At 40.6% G+C, this 24,244-nt stretch overlaps 1 protein-coding gene across 1 annotated transcript in view; it reads right to left on the reverse strand.

The window, feature by feature from the left end:
* CSTPP1 (centriolar satellite-associated tubulin polyglutamylase complex regulator 1) overlaps positions 1-24,244 on the reverse strand; it is an 84,388-nt gene that overhangs the window by 3,907 nt on the left and 56,237 nt on the right. Inside the window, exons 4-7 of the mRNA XM_052694885.1 lie at positions 11,994-12,078; positions 5,819-5,904; positions 3,107-3,302; positions 2,088-2,197 (exon numbers count right to left, since the gene is read on the reverse strand). Coding sequence (XP_052550845.1) covers positions 2,088-2,197; positions 3,107-3,302; positions 5,819-5,904; positions 11,994-12,078 — 477 coding nt within the window. The remainder of the gene's footprint in view (positions 1-2,087; positions 2,198-3,106; positions 3,303-5,818; positions 5,905-11,993; positions 12,079-24,244) is intronic.

Raw genomic sequence — 24,244 nt, forward strand, 5'->3', positions numbered from 1 at the left:
AAGGAGGGGCTGGAAAGCCACTCTTGCACACAGACAAACTGGCAGCAGTTACCAAAAATGTAGCAGCAACAAGCATCTAACAAATTAGAAGCAGTTCAGATCAGACCCACCTCTCCCACTTGTTCCAGTTCTGGTCTCCCTCTCCTGCACATGAACAGGAAAACCTGGCATCCCAACAAGTGTTGGGAGGTCCAGTGCTTGCTTTCACATGCTCAGTTAAAAGAATAAGCGGCTAAAGCTTAACTTGTTTCTGTGTTTGCAGAATCTAGTATGGTCTCTGGGCATAAGAATTACTTGGGAGAGAATTATATAAAGGATTCACAAGTCCACACTGACACGAGTTAGCCTGCAGATTCCCATTTGCTTGACACTCATCAGTGCTACCCCAGCCAGAATGAGCTTCTCTAATCCCTACCCCTGCTCCTCCAGGGGTGCCATCGGCTTTGTGAGACTACAGAGGAAGCAAGCATCCTGACTGAAAGCTCCTTTGCCTGCAACTGCCCTTGTTGAAGGGCTTTGGGGAGCTTGTGACCTCCTACAGACCAAAGACTATTGAAATCACCCTTAGAAGATTGAAAAACATCAGAAAAAGAATCCCCCTATCCTTGTCAAAATGCTAGCACCTGTCAGACTTGTGGTTGCTGCCCCTCCTCTGTGAGAGGCCATGGGAGGAGGCAGAGAGCCAGGGGCTGGGCTCACATTAATGGAAGGGAAAACCCACACGCTTTGTAGATAACAAAATGGAAGCCTTGGGCAGGATCCTTTTCTTCTTCTTCTTCTTTTTTTTTCCATCTGTTTTGTTTGCTTTTGACTGGAAGTGGATTTTACTGGGCAAGGAAAAAACCATTTTCCATTTTGTTTGGTGCAATCCAGGCAACACCTTCCCCAGTGAGTACACTGATCCGTAAGCCTGTTTGCAGAAGAGACTGCAGAGCTGCATGCATGTACCTTTGACATATAATCTTCACCTTGTTGGGTAAGCAGCCCTTTCCCAGAAGAACATTAGTAGCTTAAACGGTTTGCTGGAAGAAGAGGCTTAGCTAGGGAGGGGGACACTTCTATTATGACACACCTGTGTAAAAGAACAAATCCCCTGGCAAGGTACACCATCTTTTCACTGAGGCCTGTCTTTGAAATATAGGGACTGGGTGATACTCAAGCCTGGAAGTAGAGCAAGAGGATACTCAAAGAGACAAAAAGCCTACCCTGATTATTTTCTGAGATGAGTGAAAGTGTGTGAGCCTTTGCCCACTTCCCCTCATCAAATGCAGAAAGCCATTTTTGTTCAGCTTTGCAGGACAAGCACAACCAAGTCATATGAGAGCAGTATTGAATTATGTGTCTGAGTTATGTATGGATTACACACTGTGATTTGCCAATGCAACACTTTGCTTCCCTGCTCTAGAACTGTATTCATCATCACAACACAGAAATGAGCAGTGAGATGCTGCTTGGTGATCCCTCTGGTTTCCACAGTAATTTGGTACAGAGTTCTGTAGTAGAATTTTGCATTTTATACCACCAGATTTTCAGTAGGCCATAGATTAATATATTAGAAAGATTACAGTGATGTCAGGGAAGATGGGGCATGGCTGGGGAAGTCTGGGCTTAGCTTGAGTCTTTGAGCCAAGAAGTCATCAGAAGTTTTCCCATTAGGTGTGTCTTCTTTTTCTTGTGGACAATGAAAGCAGTCATTTAAAATCTGTGGGAGCATAAAGGGCTAAAGCATAGGATGAAAGTTCAGTTTAAGCAGCCAGCTACCTTACTTGCCTCCTGACAACCTCTATCCAACCTTTACAGCCAAGCATGCTAAAATGACAGTTCTGCTAAAATGATCAGCTACCAAAGAATAAAACATTGCTGTCTTAGGACACCATTTCACATCTAATTGTATTGGTGACAAATCTCCACATCTTCAAGCAGACAGTAAGGTGCAGTGTTTTAAAAATTTAATCCATAATAAAAATAGGAAAAACTCCTTCTCTCTCTGATGATGATGTAAAATCTGGAGCATAATTACAATGGGAATTCCAAAGAAATGCAGAATGACTGAAAATGTAGAGCTGTACCATTCAAAGAAATCTTACCTAGGGCTCTGTTGATCCCCTGATCCTTTGCAAGTGCCAGAAGGAATCCAGAGAAGGTCAGTCTCTGTGCAGTACTTAGCACTTCCTTCACAAGAGCAGAAGGTGGACAGCTAGGAAAAGAGAGACCAGAAAATCATCTTGTCTTTTGAACAATGATAATTTTTTCTAAGATCAAGTTCAAAATGGAAGAGCAAGCCCATTTATTGCTCTAACACTGTCACGCTGCCCTAGTTTAAAATAAACAGCTAACAGGTTGTTTATTTAGTTCTGCATCTGCTCCCAGTTTGTTAAGTAAGACTTTTGAGCTGGAGTACATTCCTAAGAGCAGTCTTACCTGTCTCCCTAGTAAGGAAAGGGAGAAAAATCCAGATCTGCTCAGAGATGTACACATGCCAACTTCTGACATATTCTTAAATTTAAAAAGAAAAAAAAAAAAAAGAAAGCAAAACAACACAAAAAGACTAGCCTTAGTTCAGTAGGGGATAGAAAAATACTGGGCCTTACTGTGTATCCTTGACAGACACATTTTTCATAGTTTCTAGCATGTAGTAAGCAGACTTCTTTTGCCTGTGATCTGTAACCAGAAACCAGCTCCATCCTGGATTCCAGTACGGACCAGCAGTGTGATCCTGTCTAGCTACTAAGGCTTCAGACTCGATCCACCCCACTGTTGCTTGCCTATGCTTCAGCTCCCAGGAACACACTTGCACTCATTTATCTCCAGATAATTAATGATGGTAGATTAACCTCTTCTTTATGAAAGTGTCCATGTTAAAGTAAGAAGGAAAACAGAGTCCCAAATCAAACAGCTCAAGAATGTGCTCAAACCCCCACGTCTCTTAGGCCCTTGTAATTGTTTTTCTCTTTTGGTTAAAGCAGTTCTGCTATGATCTCTCCAGTCATACTTCTCCAGTGAGATCTACACAGAAGTTAAACTGATGTATTTATTCACAGCTCCAATCTCACAAAAGGTCTCCAGAAACAGATTTTCACATCTGCGTTCTGGACTCTGTTCATACCTGTATTTTGATCTGTCACACAAGGTCTCTAGGCACTGGTAGAAGAGAGATGCCTCTACCCCATCAAGCTGGTTGCAGTCATTTGGGGGTTGCCGCTGCCGATGTTGCCCAGAGGATGATGTTGGCACGATCACAGTATTTGGATTCTTACCAGCCAATAGATCTTGATAAATAGCAGCCACACTTTCCAAGAATTCTGGAAAACCAGAAAGCAATTTACAACTCAGGGCTACAACCATCAAAGCATCCTCCTGACCTACCAGACCCAAGATTAAACTGTCATTCTCCACTCTGTGTTATGCATGACACCATCAGGAGATGGATGTTAGCACAACACTAAGGCATCCCGTGTATTCAGATCAAATATTGTGCAGGCACAAACGGCCATTTCCATATAAGTTGCTGACATCTCCCTATTAGGACGATTATGAGAGACTAGCCATTCTGTTCAGATTTTTCCAAAGGAAACACAGGTTAGCAAACAGATGAAACAGTGGAGCATGAAAGCTAATGTCAAACATACAACTGGTTTGCAAAGTCTCAAAAATTTTCTTCCTTCACCTACAACCACCAACTAAGAACACACCAAGCTGGGAGAAAATATATAGAACTGCAACAGAAGCAAAAGGAGCAAATTAGTCAGGGCTCCAGGCTGTATCCCAGCTTGTCTCTGTGCTCCTCCAAAGTAAATATAACACAGGATCTAAAGGAAGGGCCAGGGCAGGTCAGGGCTAGAGCTGGCAGAAAGCCTCTCCCCAGGCTCCTCATACTACCCACTGTTTACTGCAAGAGCCTAATTTTAAACAAGTTTGTTTATGGATGTGGTCAGCAGTTTACAAATCTAGATTCCATTTGGAGTGGTTTGTATGTGTGTGGGTTGGTGGGAGAGCGTATGACAGGCTGCATGTGTGCATTGTGCCTGGGTGAGCAGGACTGGGAAGGGATGCTTGAGTGTGTACACAAGGGCGTGTTTGTGAGGACTGCAGTGGCATTTGTGTCCCAAGTGAATGGAAGTGTGGTGATGTGCGTGAGGCGGGTGGAGAGGAAAGGCAGTGTGTCAGCCCTGTGGCTGCACTGAGGTTTTGCAGCTCAGTGGAAACATTTGTTGTATCAGAGAAGAACTTTCCAAACCCATTTTCTGCCCACAGCTAAAGGCATTGCAAGCCTGGTTCTGCCCAACCTAAAATGACCATTTTAACTGGTTTTCTTTGATGACCTGTCATGGATAATGTTGTGATACGTGCGGGGGAGTTGCAGGGTAAGTATACACAAAAAAGTACTAAGAAATAGAGATGTTTGTATTAGGAACAGCAGCTGACTTGTAACTGCTGCAAAGATGAAAATTGACAGGTTGGATCAGATCTCCAGGCCACCCAGGGCTACACTCTGACCAAAAACTATGCTCCATCACAGCTTCTAGCCAATGTCTCTTTAGTACCTCAGAGCTGGCTCCTTTTGCCTGTTTAAGGCCAAATGAGAGCTATCTCCATCAGAAGGAGCTAATAGTGTGAGCGGTCAGAATCCCATGAGCTTATGTTGCTTTTTGAAAGTGCACTATGCTGGGAGACATGAGTGCCCCACAGCACCCCGTGCTTGGGAACATATCTCATCCTGACAAGGGAAATCCTTCCCTCTTTTTCCCTACCAGCGTAGTTCCCTAAATGAGATTTCCTCTCCTCAACCACACTTTAGGGGACTACGACAAACAAGCCAACATATTTTAAAGCATTTCTCTGCACAGGAAAAACTCATGAATGTTTATCCAAGTTTCTTCCCCTTGCCTCCTGAACTTAGTTTAAAAATACCTCAGGATTTTCACAGATGTGTATGTGTTGGTGAGTGTATGTAAAGATAAACACGCACAAATTGTTGTTATTTGACATGTAATTTTCCTGTCAAGAATTTTAAAAGAAGTACTCCATCTATTTAGCATTGGGAGGAAAGACAGAATATGAGAAGTGACCAATAATATGGGAAGGTAGACAACAATTAACTGCTGCTTTCCAATTAGGGGCTCTCAAAGGAAAAAAAAAGTGGTTCTTCATGGAAGAGGTGGCAGGCCTGTGCAACCCCTTGCCAAAGGGTGTTGCGAAGGTTAAATGTTTACGTAATTTCATGTGGAGAAGTCTTCAGGACAGGAATCCAATAGGGATTCCTAAACCCGCAGAAACTATATGCATTTCAGAGAGATTCTGAGCTGAAAATAGATTGTGGTTGGGTGAGTATTAGGGAAGAGAATTGTACCCATTTGCCCAATTCCTTTTTTTTTTTTTCAAGGCACCAGCTGTTGCCAGAATGTTGTGCTTGCCTTGCTCTAGAATCTTCTGATCCCATTTCCAGCAGCACCCAGTACTTTAGAGGCAGAAATGCTGTGTTACAGAGTTATGCAAAAACATGTTCCTAGTAAAAGTTAATTGTTAGTTGCTAACATACACTTGATAAAGATAGAAAACCATGTCTCAGGGCTAAGACAAATATATGCATAAGCTTTGGCCATTAGAAGTATCTTGCTATTCAGCAGAATTTGAAAATTCTTTACGAAACCTCTTTATCTACTGGTATCAGTGATAACTTTTTCACAGTAGATCCCATTATCTATATGCTGTCTGTGAAAAACCATACACACAAGATTTTAAAAAGTGAAGGGATATGGAAGCTGGAAGGTTGTAATGACATGCTAGTGGGTGAAGTAAGAAGCTTCCCAGTATTTACCTGAATAGTAGAATTGGATCTGGAAAGCAAAGAGGAAATCAGAAAAAGACATCAGACAATCCATAGCATCATCCATCAGCACAATCCTAGGAGTAAGACGAGAGAAACAGTTTAGCATCTCCAACAGGATGAAATCTTCAAGCAGGAATACCAGGTCTACAGAAAGAGCAGGTAGGGATCTATGTGCAACTGAGGACAGCTAGCAGCTTGGCTCAGTGTAAGAGGTTGGGAAAGGGGAATGGGAACATCCATCAGTGCACAGGTGTGGACATCCTAAAATCAAACAAATGCAGCTTGATAAACTGTGATGAGATGATGCTGAATGCCAAAGCTATTACGTGCTTCACCTTAAGGACATACAGAACAAGATGAGCATTAAATGTAATTCAAAGCCTGAGGGACATGACGGAATAAACACTGGCATTAAAAAAAAAAAAAAAAAAAAAAAAGGGTTCACATGACTATATAAAGAGCAACTGTGCTAAAGACCAGGCATTTACATGAGAATAAAACTGGTGTGAGCAGAATGAGACTTACGCTGTTATTTTGTATACCAGAGTTCACTGAACTGGGCTATTTTCAGATTTGTGAGTATAATAGCAGCGATTAGCTCCCAATCTATGGTCAAACCTAACCTGACTAAAAAGGAAATAACACAATGTCTCTTTTGCACCAACCATCAGCTTTAAAATTACCCACTGTAAACATCTGATCTTCCTTTCTTGATGAATGAATCAGTCTCTTTTCATATATTATCAGGTCAAGTTTCACAGAGACTGGAATCTTCCTAAACCAGTGACAATGCTTCTTTCTCTCTGCAAAGTCCCAAGTATATTTAGGGAGTTTCATGCACCCCTATTTTGAACCACGCAAATGGCAAATGCGTCAGCCAGAAGCCATAAAGATGAAGTAGAAGTGAGAGCAAATTCCACCTTCTCCTTTCAGGAAAAAAACTGCTAAGAACTAAATTATGCCAAAAACATTCATAAAAATGAAGACATCATTCTGGTCACTATCACTGCATAAGGATGAAAAGCTCTGAAGAGGGGAATATTAAGCTTGGGCTGATCAATGATAGGTCAGACTAGTAAACAGAAGGAAACACTCCACTTATAGGAAAAGAAAAAGAAAACAAACCAGAATATTCAGAGGATGACAAAGAAAGGTGATTGGTACTTCCTTTCAGCTGTGTGCTTTCCTGGACCACCGCACAGCACTAAGCAGAAACAGGTCTTCTGACCCTATCTGGTCGGTATCTATCATATCATGCCATATGAGAAGGATTACCATTTCATTACAGCCAAAGTATAGGTCATCTTGTAGGACCCTTTTGAACATGGGGCCAAATGTGATCCACAAACCAATTCCTGCAGCCTCAATAGTCTAAACACGTTGCTGGCAAAAAGCTGTTATGTCTCATGTAGAAGACTCCAGGGAGCTGTGTGGGAGGCTGACCTAAAAGAGCTACAGGATCTTGCAAAAGGCTTACTTCCCTGCCACTCAGACCAGTTCTGTTCGCTGTGGCAAAATCAAACATGCAGAGCAGCTTGAATTAATTACCTTAAAGAAGAAAGACTGAGGCTAAGAGAGTCCCCAGGAGAAACCCCAGTATTTAAAACAAAACTCTTTGAAGATGTCAAAGTGCTTCTGATTTATTTATTATGTTCCAGAAGCCTCCTCCTCCTCCTGTCTAAAGAAGCAGTAGCTTCAGTGCTTAATTCTCACTAATAAGCATGTTACTGAAGTTGTCAGTGGCCACATCAAGGAAATGGCTTTGAAGCTGGCAGGCTGAGCATCTTCATCTCTCAGGCAATACTACTCAGCTACTAGCATTTCCAACCACTCTTTAAGCACTGGAAATGCTATGGGCCCCATCACTGAGCAGCTGCACTCCCTGCTTTGAAATGCTGGTCTATCTCCTAGATACCCTCAAAGCACCAGCTCCAAAGCTGTTGCTGGTACATTTCTACATCCTGGAGAAGTAGAAGAACAATGATGGACAGTTTTTAAATATGTTTTGTGGAGAAACAACATGATATCACCTTCATGACAATAAACTAAATTTCATTTCTTAAATCTAAAGCTATGGTCAGTGTGTGTGCTCTGCAGCAGAAATTTCCACTCTCCTACTTAAAGAAGAGCATCAGGAAGCAGGCAGAAGTCTGGGAATTTAATATTTCTTGCTTTTAGAGATGGCAAGGAGCCTCAAAGGGGTACTGTATGGCACATATGTAACAGGGGAATGTCTAAATAGAAGCAGGTGCACTCTGGTGCTGGGTTACTGACTCCACTTGGCCCAGGAGTCTGCACTCCGGAAATGTTGAGAAGTTTTAAAATCCAATACAATCATTTATGAGGAGATTGACTGCAGCTGGCTATTTCCCCTTATAACTAGCTGACTGTACAGCCAGGGAAGCTGAGAGAGCATCATATGCAACGTATCTGCACCTCTTCCCTGAAACAACTGGCAAGGAGGGAATTCCAGACAGCAGGACCTCAATTGAGGACAAAATCTGAAAAATCTGAACTGGAAATCAAGAGTTCATCAGGTAGCCAGTTTTTCAAGGGACTGTTTATTCATTCTTGTCCAAATTAGCCTTTCAGCCCTTGGGGGCTTGGACTTGGTTACAAGGTTAGTAGCTGTAGTAGTTGGGCCTCCGTTAATAATGGATATTAAGAAGAAAATGTGGAAAGAACTGAAGAAAGATGCCTACACTTGAGGGATTCTGGTAAGGATGTAGTGGTCTTTTAGGGTTCAAGCGGGTTTGGCTGGCAGGAAAGCCTTGCTAGTGTGTCAATGGGGAAACTTTGTGATCTGCTGACTACAGCTAGAATTTCAGAAACCCAGACTAGACAGGATGTTCCCAGGACAAATTCTAGACCCAGTAAGTTGACCAGGCAAAGGACTTTTACCGCTCTCTACTACCATTAAGGGCTAACTGACTCTGTGTGTCTTAAAGCCAGGCTGGATCAAATGGGTCTTCAGAGACTTGGTTTGTTTACTGATACATGGAGGCAAAAATAAATGGAACACACAAAAAGGGTAAGATCTGCACTCTCAGGCAATCTATTACCAGTGGGTGTACAGGCTTTCAAGACCCACTTCCGTTAGCACTTACCAATGCAATGTAAGCTCCCATACCGCATAAACCAGCTCAGGACTGTTTATGTACTTACTCTATGTACTACTCTGCTCACACTACTCCAGGCAGGCAGTGAGGTCCTTGTGTTTATTACAAGAGAAAAATCAGTGCTCTGGTAAGGTCCTGAGATTCCAGCACCAAACAGGAAAAATTTCTTCCTTTTCTGTCCTTTGCAGTTTCATGATTCAGAAAGCCAGAAGGTGCCTCTGAAGATCAAAGGTATCTCTGTAGATAAAAATCTTTAACATGCTAATGCCTATGACCCTTTGAAGAAAAAAATGTCCAAGAAGTCTCATAGACACACATAACTTGTTTTTTGGGCAGCATGACCACCTCTGCATCTGTGTGGCACCAGGAATAGAAAAATAGAGGTCTCTGGTGTCATGCTAACAAAACCAATACTGTTGTAACCTCTGTTCCTCTAACATTGCCAGGTCTTACTCCCTTCCAGTGTTTGTTATCAGTGCATAGCAACAGCTCCTGGACAAGTGGAGAGTACCGTGTTGTGAGATCATCTCAATCATGCAGCACAGAGAATACAACTATGACTGCTTTCTTCCTAGGAGCTCCAATAATGACACAGCTTCTGGCTGTATCAGCAAACACTGTGGCTACTGCCACACCTGAATTCCTTTCCCAAGGCAAATTAGCAACAAAATTGCTGGGATTGTGCAGAGTGAAAGAGGAACAGTGTCAGGAGGTCTCTGTGTGCCATTCCCACTCTTCAAGGACTCAAACAGCTGCTTCCAGAAGACTGATTCACGTTTCTGACAGGCAGAACCAGAGAGAACGATAGGAAGTGGGAACTGGACTGAGTAGCAGCATGGGATGTGAAAAAGGAAAAAAAGAGCAACAACTGGAAGCAAAGAGAAAGATGTTTCAGAAATATGGCAAGTTTTATTAAAATTGCTCAATCGGATTATCTTCCAACAGAGTAATAGCATTGTCTAAGTAAATCTTAACCAGCCAGCAACAAGAGTGAGGTCATCCCCACCTGAGCTGGGGTGCATCTGACAGAGATTTCGTTTCTCTCTAACACCTGCTCTCAAAGCCTGCTCGCCTGTCTCTAAGGCATGCACACAACAGTGCAGCAGGCCCCTGAATGGGGCCTCTAGTTTACAGCAGCCTTGTGGATTAAATTCCTTGACACAAACATCATAACATGTGTAGATATGCTGAAGTCTCCTTTCATGCACCATCACAAATTCCTGCTCAGCTCAGCTGGAACCCTATGAAATGCACACCCACACATGGGACTGGTGCTGTTGTACCTCCATGAAAGGAAGCAGCAGATATATTCCTGCTGCAGGGTTAGCATTCTTTCCCAGTCTGGCACTGGAGGCCAAGCAACTGCACTTTGTTGGGCCCAGAAGGCACACGGATGAGCCAGAGGGAAAAGCAGCACTCATCTTTTAGTATTAATTGAAGCAGCACAGCTTTAATTCAGATACCAAGACATAGGTACCAGGGAAGAATTCAGTCAGCCAGGTGGAAGTACTGGCAGATGGATAACACTTTTTCACTCTCCTGTCTTAGTATTATTTTCAAGAGACTCTGATGCTGAAGAAAGAAATTAAAAATACTAAAAACAAGGACCTCTTCATTATTCAGGCCATGAACAACAAAGGAGCAGCTAATATCCTGATCACGTGCCTGGATTCTGTTTCCAGCGTTATATCTGTGTCCACTAGAACACTTTAATTTCCATGCCCCTTCTACTGAGATGGCTAGGAATAAAGTATTCATTCAGTAATCTTGCTGTGATCTAAGACATAAGATCTGAGAAGACCCCCTATCCCAAAAGATGCATATATTGTATTACATTTTCACTATCAGATAGTTAATAATCAACTGATGGACAGTTGGCTGAATATGAGCCAGCAGTGTGCCCAGGTGGCCAAGAAGACCAGGGGTATCCTGACTTGGATCAGGAATGGAGTGGTGAGCAGGACAAGGGAAGTCATCCTGCCCCTGTACTCAGCATTGGTGAGATCTCACCTCAAGTACCGTGTTCAGTTTTGGGCACCTCAGTACAGAAAGGACATTGAGGTGCTGGAGCAGGTCCAAAGAAAGGCAAGAAGGCTTGTGAAGGGCTTGGAGACTATGCCCTACAAGGAGAGACTGAAGGAACTGGGGATGTTCAGTCTGGGGAAAAGGCGGCTGAGGACAGACGTTATTGCTCTCTTCCAATATCTGAAAGGTGCTTACAGCAAGAGCAGGGTTGGTCTCTTCTCACTGGTGACAGGTGACAGGATGAGGGGAAATGGCCTCAGGTTGCACCAGGGTAAGTTTAGGTTGGATATCAGGAAACAATTCTTTACAGAAGAACAGGGTTGTTAAGCACTGGAATAGGCTCCCCAAGGAGGTGGTTGAGTCACCATCCCTGGATGTGTTTAAAAGCCATTTGGACGTGGTGCTCAGGGACATGATTTAGCAGAGGGTTGTTAGAGTTGGGGCAGTATGCTTAGGTCGTGGTTGGACTCCATGATCTTCAAGGTCTTTTCCAACCTGAGTGATTCTATGATTCTATTCTAACTGTCTGGGCTGGACTGGAACCAACAAACACTGTCAGTAAAAAAGTCCCATATCACATTATCAGTGCCCTGAGCCATCTATCTGCTTTAGGCCTTGCCTATATTAAAATAAAATTTCGAACAGATTAGCAACCATGTTCTTAGCTAAAGTACTTTAAAACATTAGCAATTTACCTGAGTTTAGTACCTTTTAAATGTGATCAACCACAGGAAGCTGGTTGATAAATACATTTTAAATGATATCAGTTAAAACACATTGGCTAACATTAAATGCAACTCACCTTGAATTTAGAGCAATATTCTGCATTCATATGCTTTAAATATATATTCTTTCTCATTGCTAGAAAAAACACTGTTTTTAACCCCAAATCATGATATCTCTTTTCCCCAGAATCTTAAAAGCTGAAGGTCTCTGTTCGTACCTTTATCCACAAACCTAGTTCCCAAGTCCACTTGTGCAGGACTGATCTTGCTCTAAAAGAGTAGATGAGAACCCACCTTGCTGCTTTCTGAGTGAGTTCCATAGGGAAGTCAGGGCAGAGCAGCTGCAGTAGGCAGTGGTATTCCTGTGCTGTCAGCAAATCTGCAGGAAAGGAGAGGTGAGAAAATCACAATTTTTTTACAGGATGATCTCTCCCCATGCTTCATCTCTTGAAAAAATTCATGCTCTTTTCTACCCTCGTTTTAAGACTGAATACGTAGCAACAATAAATCCACTTCCTTATTGCCTAGGCCCTCAGAGCTGGACTCTGCAGATGGGACTTCAAGTGAACCAGACAACCAGGGGCCTAATAGAGGGGAAACACTTCTAAAGCATTTCCATCAGAGAAGCTGCTAGCAGGTAGTGGTGATTCAGTGTGACAAAGAGGTAACCAAAACAGCGCAGTTTCAAGTGACAACACAGTTTGGTTTGACTTGAATGTGGAAAAAAGAATCATTTCAAAGTCACTTAAATTTGCTGAAATTTGCTGGCATGATGACATTCACCACAATAAGCCTGAAAACCATCCACAGAACATCTGGCAGCAGTAACAAAGGCAAACAAGGCTTTGGGGTTGTATATGGAAGGCTACAGAGTATAAACCACAGACGTTATTACTTTGGCATTTGGTAAGGCAGCTGGACGGTCTCTTTTTGGAATAATGTGTACAAATCTGGTCACTGTATTATAGGAAGCAGAGAACTAAGATCCAAGAAACACAAGAAGAGCAATCAAATGATTTATGTTTTTGGGAGCTGCTTTGTGAAAGGATGGTCAAGAAAGGCCTCTGTGGTTCAGCAAAAGGAGTCATAGAGGTGAATCTTATGGAATTTTATAGGATCCCAAGGGAATGGAAATATATTGTTGTCAAAAAGCCCAACCTGATTGTGTGTTCATGGTCCAAAAGCCTGTGGACTGGAGTTATGGAGAAGACTAGCTGAATGGCAGCAATTTTGCAGTACTTCTATATACAGAAAAATGTGAAGTATGAAAGAAAGAGCCAGGGGTGGAAGTAGAGCCAAGCAGTAGTTGGGGAGGGAATCCAAAGGGCACAGGCATTAGGACTGAGGTACAGAACATCAGTTCTGTTACCAGAGACACATCTTAACCTTCCATCACCCCTAAGCTCCCATTCAAATAATCAACCAAATATACCTATCCCAGCTGGCAGCCACAACTTCTTGCTATCTCAAAGCTAGATGGTTCCACTAAGAGAAAAGAAAAACTAAGAGAAAGGGAAAATGCTACAACTCTGTCAGACATTTCAAGAGCCAGGTATGCAGCACCAAAGGACATTTCACTGCAATGTCCAACCCAGCCACAGTAATTTTTTCAGTGCTGACTACAGAAACATTGCGGGATCACTGACATCAAAATCAGGTTACAGACTTTACCTACGTTATTAGTGAGGGAACTGGAGGAAAGAGGGGAGAGAGCTAATATATTTTCTGTTCAGAAAACTATAAGACAGACACTACCTAGAATTATTTATTTCACACTGCTCTCGGGAGGACTTTCTACTTGATAAAGTACCCTTGATTTCAAGTCATGGTACTAAAAGGTTATTTTGAACAATAAGTAGAAACATTTTGTTCAGCCTGGAAAAGCCAGCTCTGCAGTCAGAAATCAGAAAGAATACAAGGGAGTCCCAGCTTGTGCAGGTCACAATACCATTATAGGGATTTGTACAGCCTGCTCTTCTACAGGGATAAATACATCAGAATCTCTCTTCTTCCCACATAAGAACTGAATTTAGATTTCTTTGATGGCACTGAAACGTGAAATACCTTAGAGAATATGGAGGGCACTATAACTTCTTTTGTATTGTCATTTCTAACTAAAATGCAATTCAGAGGCTGATCTCTGTTGAAGACACTTGGTCTTTCAGCCATCATGTGACTGAGCTTGGGCTATGAGGGTGTCCAGTACCACTGAGCTTTTAAGTATAACCACAAGATACTATTGAAAGTGTCCTGCTTACTACAAGCAGTAAACTGCTATTTTTAACAGATTTTTCAGCCAAATGCCAGGTCACAATTTATATTTCATTAAACATAGAAAGAGAAAATTTCTTCTCTTTTGTTTTGTTATGTTGACATTCATTTATAGCAATACAGATTTTGGTCCTAATTTCTTAAAGAAGCTCTTTGATCATTTAAAGAACATGCAAGCTTCATGAAATCATCTTCAACTAGCTCAACACAGGGAGAAGGTTAGTAGGTGGGCATAAAAAAACTCTTCTGAAACACATTTTCTCACAGTTGAAAAGTATGGTGTGGGCTACTCTTCAAGAACTTCTAAATCTAGCTCTTAATAACAGTGGGCATTAGAATCCTGATCTTTACCTAAAGAGTTTACGTGTTAGTCCTCAAGCAGTCACACCATTTGGAAGCTTGATCCAATATTCAGGTTACACTTCTGGTTCGCTTAAGTTCAATTCCTATTTATGCATCCTTGCACCTCTGGCTCTCTGGTTTTTTTTTCCATCCATTTGTCAGCATGCCAATAAAACAATTCCTTTTTTACAGTCTGTTTAACTGACAACTATATTGATTTGAAGTTAAATCTGTTTATTTTACTTCCCACACTTTGCCCAATCATACCTGTCGCTCTGCTTTGTTCCCCTAACATTTTCACAGTGGAGTGGCCAGCATTGTACAGAGCATCCCTCATGCGTTCGGAGCAGACAAGTTCCGGGAGGATAATTCTCCCACAGACTTCTGAATCTTAGCCTTATCTTTCTCCTCAAAGGTAGGAGGAGGTTTTCTGTGAAAGCTGTTCACAGACTCTGTCAGGTTTCCAGACAAAAGCAGCTTAACAGGGTAACTGGGCCCTAAGTAAGCATTAGTTTTGAGGCACAAAGATATCTCATTGCCTGGAATTAATGTGTTTTTAAAACTTAATAATCATTTATGTTGTCTTTTACTCCTCATTCTTTGTTTTGAATTAGAGCACCATCCTTATTCCTCCACCGGAAAACCACAAAGCAACATATAGCTAAAGCAGAAGTCTGCCTAAAAGGACATTAGGAAAGGATAGCAGATATCCTCCCCAGCCAGCAAATCAGAAGGCAACATTTATTTTCAGTACAAGTGAAGAATTAATTACAGTTCTGGCCTTTGAGCAAGTAGTCTATTTAGATGGGAACTGCATGCAAAGCTGAAGCAGCACAGAGAAGTTCCTTCTGTAAAGGAAGAAGCTTGTTCTTTACTCTTATTCTTCTTGCTGCTTATGCCTGGAGAGAATGCACCCTCAAATGAGTCACCAAAGCATGCAGGCTTTTAGACCATAACATAACTCAGCCTGTAGACACCCCAGGCATCTGACCAGTAAATCATACCGATTTCTCTGACTAGGAATGGATACCTATTAAACAGGAAGGGGGATCACCGCAGACCCTAGGAGGTGTCTACAGCTTTCTGTGATGACTGTTTTCTTATTCCCTACAGCAAGGTCAGCGAAGACCATACAGAAAATTACTTTTGCCCATGAACCATACTGCCTGCCAAGAGCTGCTTGGAATAAACAAGGGCAGTTTGGTGTATGACCACATTGCTCCTTCCTGTCTCCAGGCCACAGCTGAGTAAATAGTCTCCAATGCTGCAAGATGAAGAAAGAAAGAAAAGAAGGAAGGTATCAGTCAGAATAAGTGAAAATTGGAATCCACAACTGCCACTTTGGTTGCTACCACAAAATTACTATATCTCAAGTTCCAGTAACAAATGAAGCAAATCAAAGAGTTTAAGGCTGACCCTATAGCAGAGAAATATATACACTCTACCATGATTTCACAGTGCAACAAACTTGATCATCTCACGTGCTTAAGGATGAAGAGAAACTGCAATCTCCACATTAACCATCTTCATTTCAAAGTAACACTTTTCTACTGCAAGATAGCTAATCAATAAATTGCAGAGTGATTCTAAAACAGCAGTCCACTAAGAAGGAGCTGGGAGACTTAACAGAAAAAGAAAAGTAAATTGGTATGGCTAAAGATGAAGAGGAAGCTCTTTAACTGTTTACTCACAATTTTTGCTGTACTCATCTCCAGACTCCTGCCTAGTCTGTGTACTGCTGCTGCTGTCATGATACTAGCAAAATCCAGACTGTTGTCCACCAGATCTCACCATCCAAGATCAGTTTATTGTCCATTAATGCCAAGGGAGACTTGTCCTCACATTTCAGAGACACAGTGGCCAGAGATGTTCATCCAAGTGGTACAGTCTTGGAAAACAAACATAACCACTTTCTGGATAAAAATGGCCAGCACTTGAAGGCAGCTGCTTTGTATTTCCCTGGCTTTTAAAACCTAGACTCTTCTACCACTTCTGTTTCCTGTTTGTGTGTAGCTGACAGGTGGCACCTAACACAAAGCAAAGCAAGCTCTAGGAATGCTAAATGATGCATTTAGCCTGCTATTGGTGTCCTGAATGAGGTGTATTGTAAACACACCTGAGCTATCTTTAAAGCTTTAAAATCTTTCATGTTGACAGCAGCCTAGCCACAGATGCCTGGAGCTCAGTGAAGGCTGTAAAATCTACCTAGGAAGCCAATAAATATTTAGGACAGCCTGAACTGAAGTCACTGCTGCTGTATCTAGGCTGCTTTCGGCACAAGACATAGTTATCTACAGTGCTGTCACAACCTATGACAGCTATAAATATGCCAAAAGCAGTAGGAGAATACTTATTGCAGTTGGTGTATGAAATTTGACCCAAAAAGTCACATTAGTAACTCCCCAGAAACAGAATGATTGCCTTGATGGGAATAAGAAACTTAAATTTATATTCATCATCTTGTATATAAAGCTATCCAAGAAGGCTGGAGCCCTGGGCAATGTAGCTTTCCACTCAGGATTATGGTAGGACACAAAATTTCCACAGATTGTTTTTCTACCACAGCCATGAAGTCATTCAGGAGTCATAAAGTCATAATCACGGTAAATCAGTCTCCTGGAAATATAACAGAGAAAAGCCCAATAAATAACAAAATGTACTTTGAAATGTTGGGAGAATCTTTCCTGGCCTTTAGATTTTTAGAGTTTCTGATATACACACTATCACATCCTTAGGATTTTCTCTTTATATTTACAAAAAACAAATAAAAAAGAAAAAGCCTCTGAAAATAAAAGTCCAGATGTTCTCATGCTGCCTACAGGAGTTGCAATTCTACAAAAAGAGCAATATAAACACACTCATAGTTAATAACACAATTTCACAACTTCCATCTGACTAAGAGGCTGTGCTCTTCATATCTTATTTGCAGGACAGTGATAACCTAATGTCCTCAGCTCTCCATGCATCTGGCACTAGTAGCAAACAGAAAACCATGAGCTCTAGGAAAATGAATCTAAGCATAGCACTTGATCAGCAATAAATTTATAAAATTTTACATTGAGAGATTTTATAAACTATCAGGAAGAAGACCTGTTGTTCTAACTTGAGGAAATGATTATTTAGGAAGATTTTGAAAGAAAATAAAAACCACTGTTTTTTTCAACCACTGTTTCTTTGATTGATTCATTTTTTTTTACCAACGAGAAGAGATAAAATAAACAGAAGCCAGATCCAAAATGTAAAGAGAGAAAGCAGAACCTCCCTTTTCAGGAGAGATAAACTTAGGCTCAGGTAATTTCCTGCTGAAAATGTTTAAATTCAGAAGTTGAAGAGTATGCAATACTATTGTCATTAATGATCCTTATTGTCATTAATGGTCTTCTAATTAAAGGTAGGTTCAGGACAACTGGCTTTATTTGTATTACAGTTGCTAAGATCGTTTGTTAACACTCTGATATCAGACACATTCTTAAGACTCATCTTCTAGCATCTTTCCTATGTTAAAGCAGCAGCTGACTTCAGGTTACTCGCAAATCCTGTTTTTCCACTGATATCATTTCGATCCCTCCAGAAGGGATCCCAAGGTGTTCTCAAAAGACCATCTGACATGACAGCAAAGGCAGGCAGGATATCTGAAGAATGCATTCTGCTGCTAGAGTTTGGTTCTGTAGCTGAATTCTTCCAGAGCGGTGCTTGAAGCGCCAGATTATTTCTACGGACATATGAAAACATTTGCAAAATCCTGCCAGAACCAGATGTAAGAGCGTTGCTACAGGCAACTAGCCTTCACAAGGTATTCTGTGCTCCACAAAGGATCATGGCTGCAAACAGCAAACTTAGGTGACTCCTGATAACACACAGAAAGACCCAGCTTAAGATACAGAAAAAATGAAAAGAGTGACGGAGATTTAGTAAGATTCACTTGGACTCAAGACAAATACAGTGGAGAGCTAAAGCAGACTGACCAAAAAGATTTGTCGGGGTAGTGCTGAAAGAGAGAACCGTTAGAAAGGATTAACACTGTGGTTGAGCAGAGAGCTTTTTTAAGTACTCAGGTAAGAAGGAAAAGATTTATCTGCAGTTGACATAAAGAATAAAAACATTAGTTCGAAAGGGAATCTTGACAGTTCAAATGAACAGTAACCCCACTGAAAAGATGGCTTATTTCAGGCAAAGCTCCAGTGGCACCATGTTTTGAGTGAGCCAAAGATGTTTTAAAAAATGAAAATCTCTAGATAATGTGGTTATTTTTGCCCCTCGATCTTGAACTGTGTCATCAATAAGCCATTTGTCAGGTTAACAAAAAACAAAACATGAATCTGTATAGAACTGCTGCAATTCTATCTCCAGAATCCAGAATCTTGGTGTTTATGCAAACTTTCAATTATCCTCTAGTTCTTTTCAAATTCCCCATAATTATCTTACAGTATAAAACATTTCATGTGGCAGCATTCCTTCAGCTTAGAGTGAGTGTCACTAAGGGCAGGATGAGCATTGCCAAAGGTGCAGTCCAAAGGCTATGATGTGGCATGCTCATGTGGCTAGCATGGCACATCCAGAAACTGAAGAATTTAAACTTTATTAGAAACAAAACAAAAAAATGTAAAGAAAACATTCCAACAGTGGAAGTTTAACCATCATCAATGCAGTATTCCTCAATCCACAGATAGCCTGAAACATGACTCAAGTATGAACTTTGGTAACTTAAACACTAAAATCTAATGAAACACTAAAGATGATGTTAACTTTTTCATTTCTTCTTTTAACTGCAGGATGGGACTTCGGATGAAGTTGGATTTTAACGAATTCAGAACTCCTGAAGAGCAAGAACAGCAAGCAGTAAGAAAGAAGAATTAACCATAACTTTTGGAGGTATTTTCAGAAGTAGATCACCATGGAATGGCTTGGGTTGGAAGGAACCGTGAAGACCATCTCGTTCCAACACCCCTGTATCTCCCGCTCCATCAGGTTGCTCAAGACCCCAGCCAACCTAGCCTTAAATGCCTCCAGGCATGGGGCATCCACAGCTTCTCTGAGCAACATGTGCCAGTGCCTCATCATTCTCTAAGTAAATAAGTTTCTCCTTATATCTACTTGAAATTTCTTCTCTTAGTTTAAAACTTCCCCCTTGTCCCATCACTATCAGACAATATAAAAAATTACTCTCCATATTTTTATGTTCCCCTTGAGTATTGAAAGGCAGTGGTGAAATCACTCTGAAGCCTTCTCTTCTTCAGGCTGAACAACCCCAAAGATGGAAGAAGATAAACAAAAAAAAAAAGCCCGGTTTAAATCTGTCAGATACATTACTGACTAAAGAAAGCAAGTAGTAGATAAAACTATTTGCTACACAGATACCCAGTTTTCTTCATGTAGCCTTCTTCGCAAGATAATCCTGTGTATATTCAAAAGCATAGATAATACTAAATCTACACTCAGATCTGTGAGTAAGGTCTAAAAGGACATTTAGCGTTTTCCAAAGGACATTGGCTTGAAGCAAATGAAAAGGCTTGTTTGGTGGACTACAGTGTGAGAATGTATGGCTTTCTATCATGTGTTAGATACATTAAAAAAGCAAAGTAAGAAATGCTAAGAATGTCCCAATATCTAAAGTTAAGTGTAGTAACAAATATTCTGTATATTTTTGGCTGACCATCAGCCAGTGGCCCAGCAGAAATCACTCCTCAGTCTGTAAACAGCTAAAAAGAGAAATGACATTAGATAGCAAGAGGCGTTTTAATCTACCAAATATATGTAAAACCAAACCAAGATTGTCTCTTCAGAAATATAAACTGGAAAATCATAAATAAGTTACAATTTCAAAGTGAGATTAATTTACAACTGAAGTGCTGTTACATTTACCATTCTTTGTATGTGCTGTCCGTGACACCATTTTTTCCCTTTCACTGTCATGTCACTTAAGATGCAATCAGCAGATCTTCCAAGTGCTTCTATCTTGTTCAACAGTTGATTTTCTTCATTTTGAGGAGCTTTCAGTTGCTGATTGAGAAAATAATCAATCCAATGCCAGAGCTATATGGTCGTGTCAACAATAAGGAGCAAACATTCCCGCAGGAGTTCTGGCCATCTGGGGGGCAGACTGCTCAACCACTTGAAACGGGACCCACAACAATCTTAATAGTGAAGTACAGGAATGCCGGCTACACTTCACTAGAGGGGACCATCAACATTTCCCCAGGCTCTCAGGCAGCGTCAATAATCTTTAGGCAAGATGTGGATCAGGCTCCATTCAAGAAAACAAGTTGTCATTAAGCTTAAGATCTTCAAAACAACTGAAGAATTCATAGCTACACATCACGAGAAAGGCAGAGTAAATGGGCAGGTGGTATGCAGCTGCATCTCATGCAATACGGGACCTTACGTGCAACGCCTCCTCCCTCAGATGTGTAGTGGGTCTAGTGACAGTAATGGGACTATGGCCAAGGAGAGGCACACAGCCTTCAGCTACTGCTTAGTATTTCATCTCTGCTTTGGGAACTGAAGAAGTATATTTAGCTGGCAAACAACTCATTAGTGTCAAGCACAGCAGGTTTGAAATCGTAAGAAAAGCTATGAGATTGGGCTAGAAGGAAAAAGAAGTGAGGGTTAAAGAGGAAAGAAGTGACATACAATGAACTGCAGAAATGCTGCAGATTGCTGTAGCAATCTCAGGTCTAAGACCTTTCCAAAAAACATCAACCAAAGGTTCTGGTGACCCAGTTCCAGTAGAATCAAGTATTTGAAATACTTTGAATCTCCCAAATGTTTCAGACTTCAACATGGCGTATAAAAGCATGAAGAGCAACAATCAACAATGAACGAAACTAAAATGTTTTGGACTTTAAACTGTTTCAGAAGAGGCTTTCAAGGAACAGTGCAGTTTCTACAAACACATCATGAAAGACTGAGGGAACGTTTCAGCATAGTTTAGTATGTCATAATGTAAAGCAGTAAGTTCATTGTGGCTGAAGCTAGTTGTGATCCACAAAGCACTGAAAGGTCCAGCACATAACTTTCTCTGTAAGCTTGTGTAATAAAAACATTCATAATCCTGGCCATTCTTTGACTGTACTGCAATGAATATTTATACATAGTTTTTCCACAGACCGTGCAGCATCATCCTATGTACCCAGACCACTGGCTAGTTTTCTCCAGTCTTTTACAGATTACAAATGCTGAGGAAAACAGTATGAAAGGAAAGGACATTTTTAAAGAGCCTCTGGGTCAACAGTTAAAGCATCTATTCACAAAAAACAAGCATTGTGGTATATATAAACTTATGGTTTGATAATGTTTTTTAATCAGATAAAGTGCTCTCAAACACTCTGAAACCAAGTCATTTTTATGAGTGTAAAAAACTAAGAAGAAAATGAACCTGAAACCAAACAAGTCAATAAGTGGATGTAGGAAGGTAATCTGGTTAATGACAAGACTGAAGAAGTCATTAGTTATTTAGAAGGAAATGCAGTGGAGCATGTAAGCTCCACAGAGAATGTCTGCAGCCCATTACAATATCAATGAGCTAGATTAATGATTATAAATGACTACCACTACAGAACTGGTCTGAATGCAAAGCAGAATGAATGCACTAAGAGAAACTTGAAACAACAATGCATCCAACTACCCCTTTTTTGGCCACAGTTCTGTAACTTCACTCTTGATTTTAACTCTTCAGTTCTCCAGGGAGCAGTGTGGCCCTTCCCCTTCCCCCCCCCCCCCTTTCCCTCCCCAAAAAAAAGGGGGAGAGAAAATGAAATAAGGTACTTTTTTCTGTATCTGCCATATATTTTAAAATGACCATAAACATTCATTAAAAATAAATAAAAATTGTTGGGCATTCTTGAACTTTTAGCACAGCAAGTTCTTAACTCTTCAAGTGTCCATTAATCCAGAAAGCCTCACATAGACATCATGCATTTTTTACAAAGTTTAAATGAAATCTATTTCACAGTTTAATACACTTCCATGGACCATCTACTGTGAACTGCAAATTAAAAATATTCTGCTGGACGAAGGTTAAAGGAAATGCTCTAAATTCTTCAGCATTATGTCCTAACACTGATAGTATGCATATATTATGGTAATCAGGGAAGGGTAAAAAAATTAGACAAAAGAGTGCCTCTTGTTGGAGAAAATGAAAGGACAGTTTCTTATTGCTGCACAGGGCTTTCCAGAGAAAACAAAGGCCATCTACTGGAGGTACATATAAACCCACACTGTAATCTTTGTTTGAAGAAACTGAAAACAGATAAGAGTTCAGTTGTTTAATCTCTTTTCAGCTTTCAGATGACAGTTTGAAGATCTTCAAGGATGAAATGATTGAAAAAAAAAAAAAAAGAGTATCAACTTAGCTGCTTAGTTTTAAGAAGATAACTTTGCGAGCAAATTAGTCTGACCATGTATGATATAGAAGTGATTTTTCCTAAAGAAAGCATGATCAGTATTCTATGGAAGCTCCTGTAAGGATTGCTGCTGCAATGCATGCTACTGAGAATGTAAAGAGGAAACTAAAACAGAACTTTCAAGAAATATAGGGCTATCCTTATTCTGGGGAAAAAGAAAGTAAAGAAAAAAAAAGAATTCCAGGAGTCCTAATATCCTAAATACAGTTATGCCTAATATCCTAAATACAGTTATACTGTTATTCATGATGTGTTTGTAGAATAAAACAATACTGTTGACTAACGCATGTATAGGAAGAGGGGCCATCCATAGTAACACTGTGTTAACCTTTACTAGTAACTGGGTTCTCAGTGACATTGTTCTAACACAATTGTACTCTTTGTGGTTTCGCTCTTACATATTCTTTTTGAGTCTCCCGTGCAACAATATCCTGACTGTTCAGCAAAAAAAAAATATAAATAAATAAATTACAACCCACCATGAAAATGCAAGTATGATAAACCATCAGAGTGGGAGTCAAGATGAAAGCTGCTCTTTAAGTATCTCTAGCCATTAAAGACTTACAAAACACATGTTCCTTTTATTTGCTGCAACATTTGCCCTTCTTTTCCCATTCAATGGTGAGACTTATGGAACAAGTCTGAAAATCAGATGGTGCAAATCATACAGCAACATAGCTTTAAGAAGTACTTAAACGTAATGTATTTCAGCATATGTTCTTGACTCAAAGGAAATGTGCTCGATCCTTCAAAGCAGAGCTTAAAAGCTAAGGTCCTATTTGCTCCACGCAATTATAAATGTTTCTTCATGCTGCCCTGTTGGGAAAAAGATTGCTTCCTGGTGTTTCTGGCAAAGGAACTGCATCTAACAGACTGCATCAGATGTTCCTGCATTTCAGTAGTACTCTATGTGAAGTGGATGGTCAAAATAAAGGGATGCTATATAGATGTATTAAGTCATATTGCTTTAACTTTCATGTCACATTTAAAAGTAACATCCATCCTTGCAGTTGTCTCTCACATGAGTTATCTCCTGTCTGGATCTGTTTTGAGCTTTGCTTTGCTGTTCCACACTCCCGATACCGAGGACTCTGAAACTAGCAGCACTAGCTCTCAAAGAGATTCAAGATTAAATAAAATCATTAGCATACAGTGGGTCCCAAAGGCAAACAGAAAATATACCACTTCCAAAAAAGTTCCAGGATGTTCAGTAGATACAAGTTACAAGAAAAAGCTCCTCAGTTATTAGAGAATATGGAAGTTACTCTGGACTTGAGAACCTGAGTCCAAGCATAAATAAAACTTTGCTGATGAACTCCCTGAATTAGAAACTGACAGAAAGAACAAGGCTTTGAGGGTTCAAGCTGGTGGGCAATAAACAGAATGCTGAAGTTTCTAAATCATCTCCAGTAAATGGGATATGTTTGGAAAGTCACTTTAAATGACATGTTTATCAAGAAGAAAAACAAATCTTCTCGCTATTTACTTTTACTCTTTCCATTTAGGAGGATGTTTTCTGGGATTTGGTAG

This window comes from Tympanuchus pallidicinctus, unplaced genomic scaffold, assembly GCF_026119805.1.
Source record: "Tympanuchus pallidicinctus isolate F22 unplaced genomic scaffold, pur_lepc_1.0 scaffold3, whole genome shotgun sequence".
In the NCBI taxonomy this organism is placed as follows: Eukaryota; Metazoa; Chordata; class Aves; order Galliformes; family Phasianidae; genus Tympanuchus; species Tympanuchus pallidicinctus.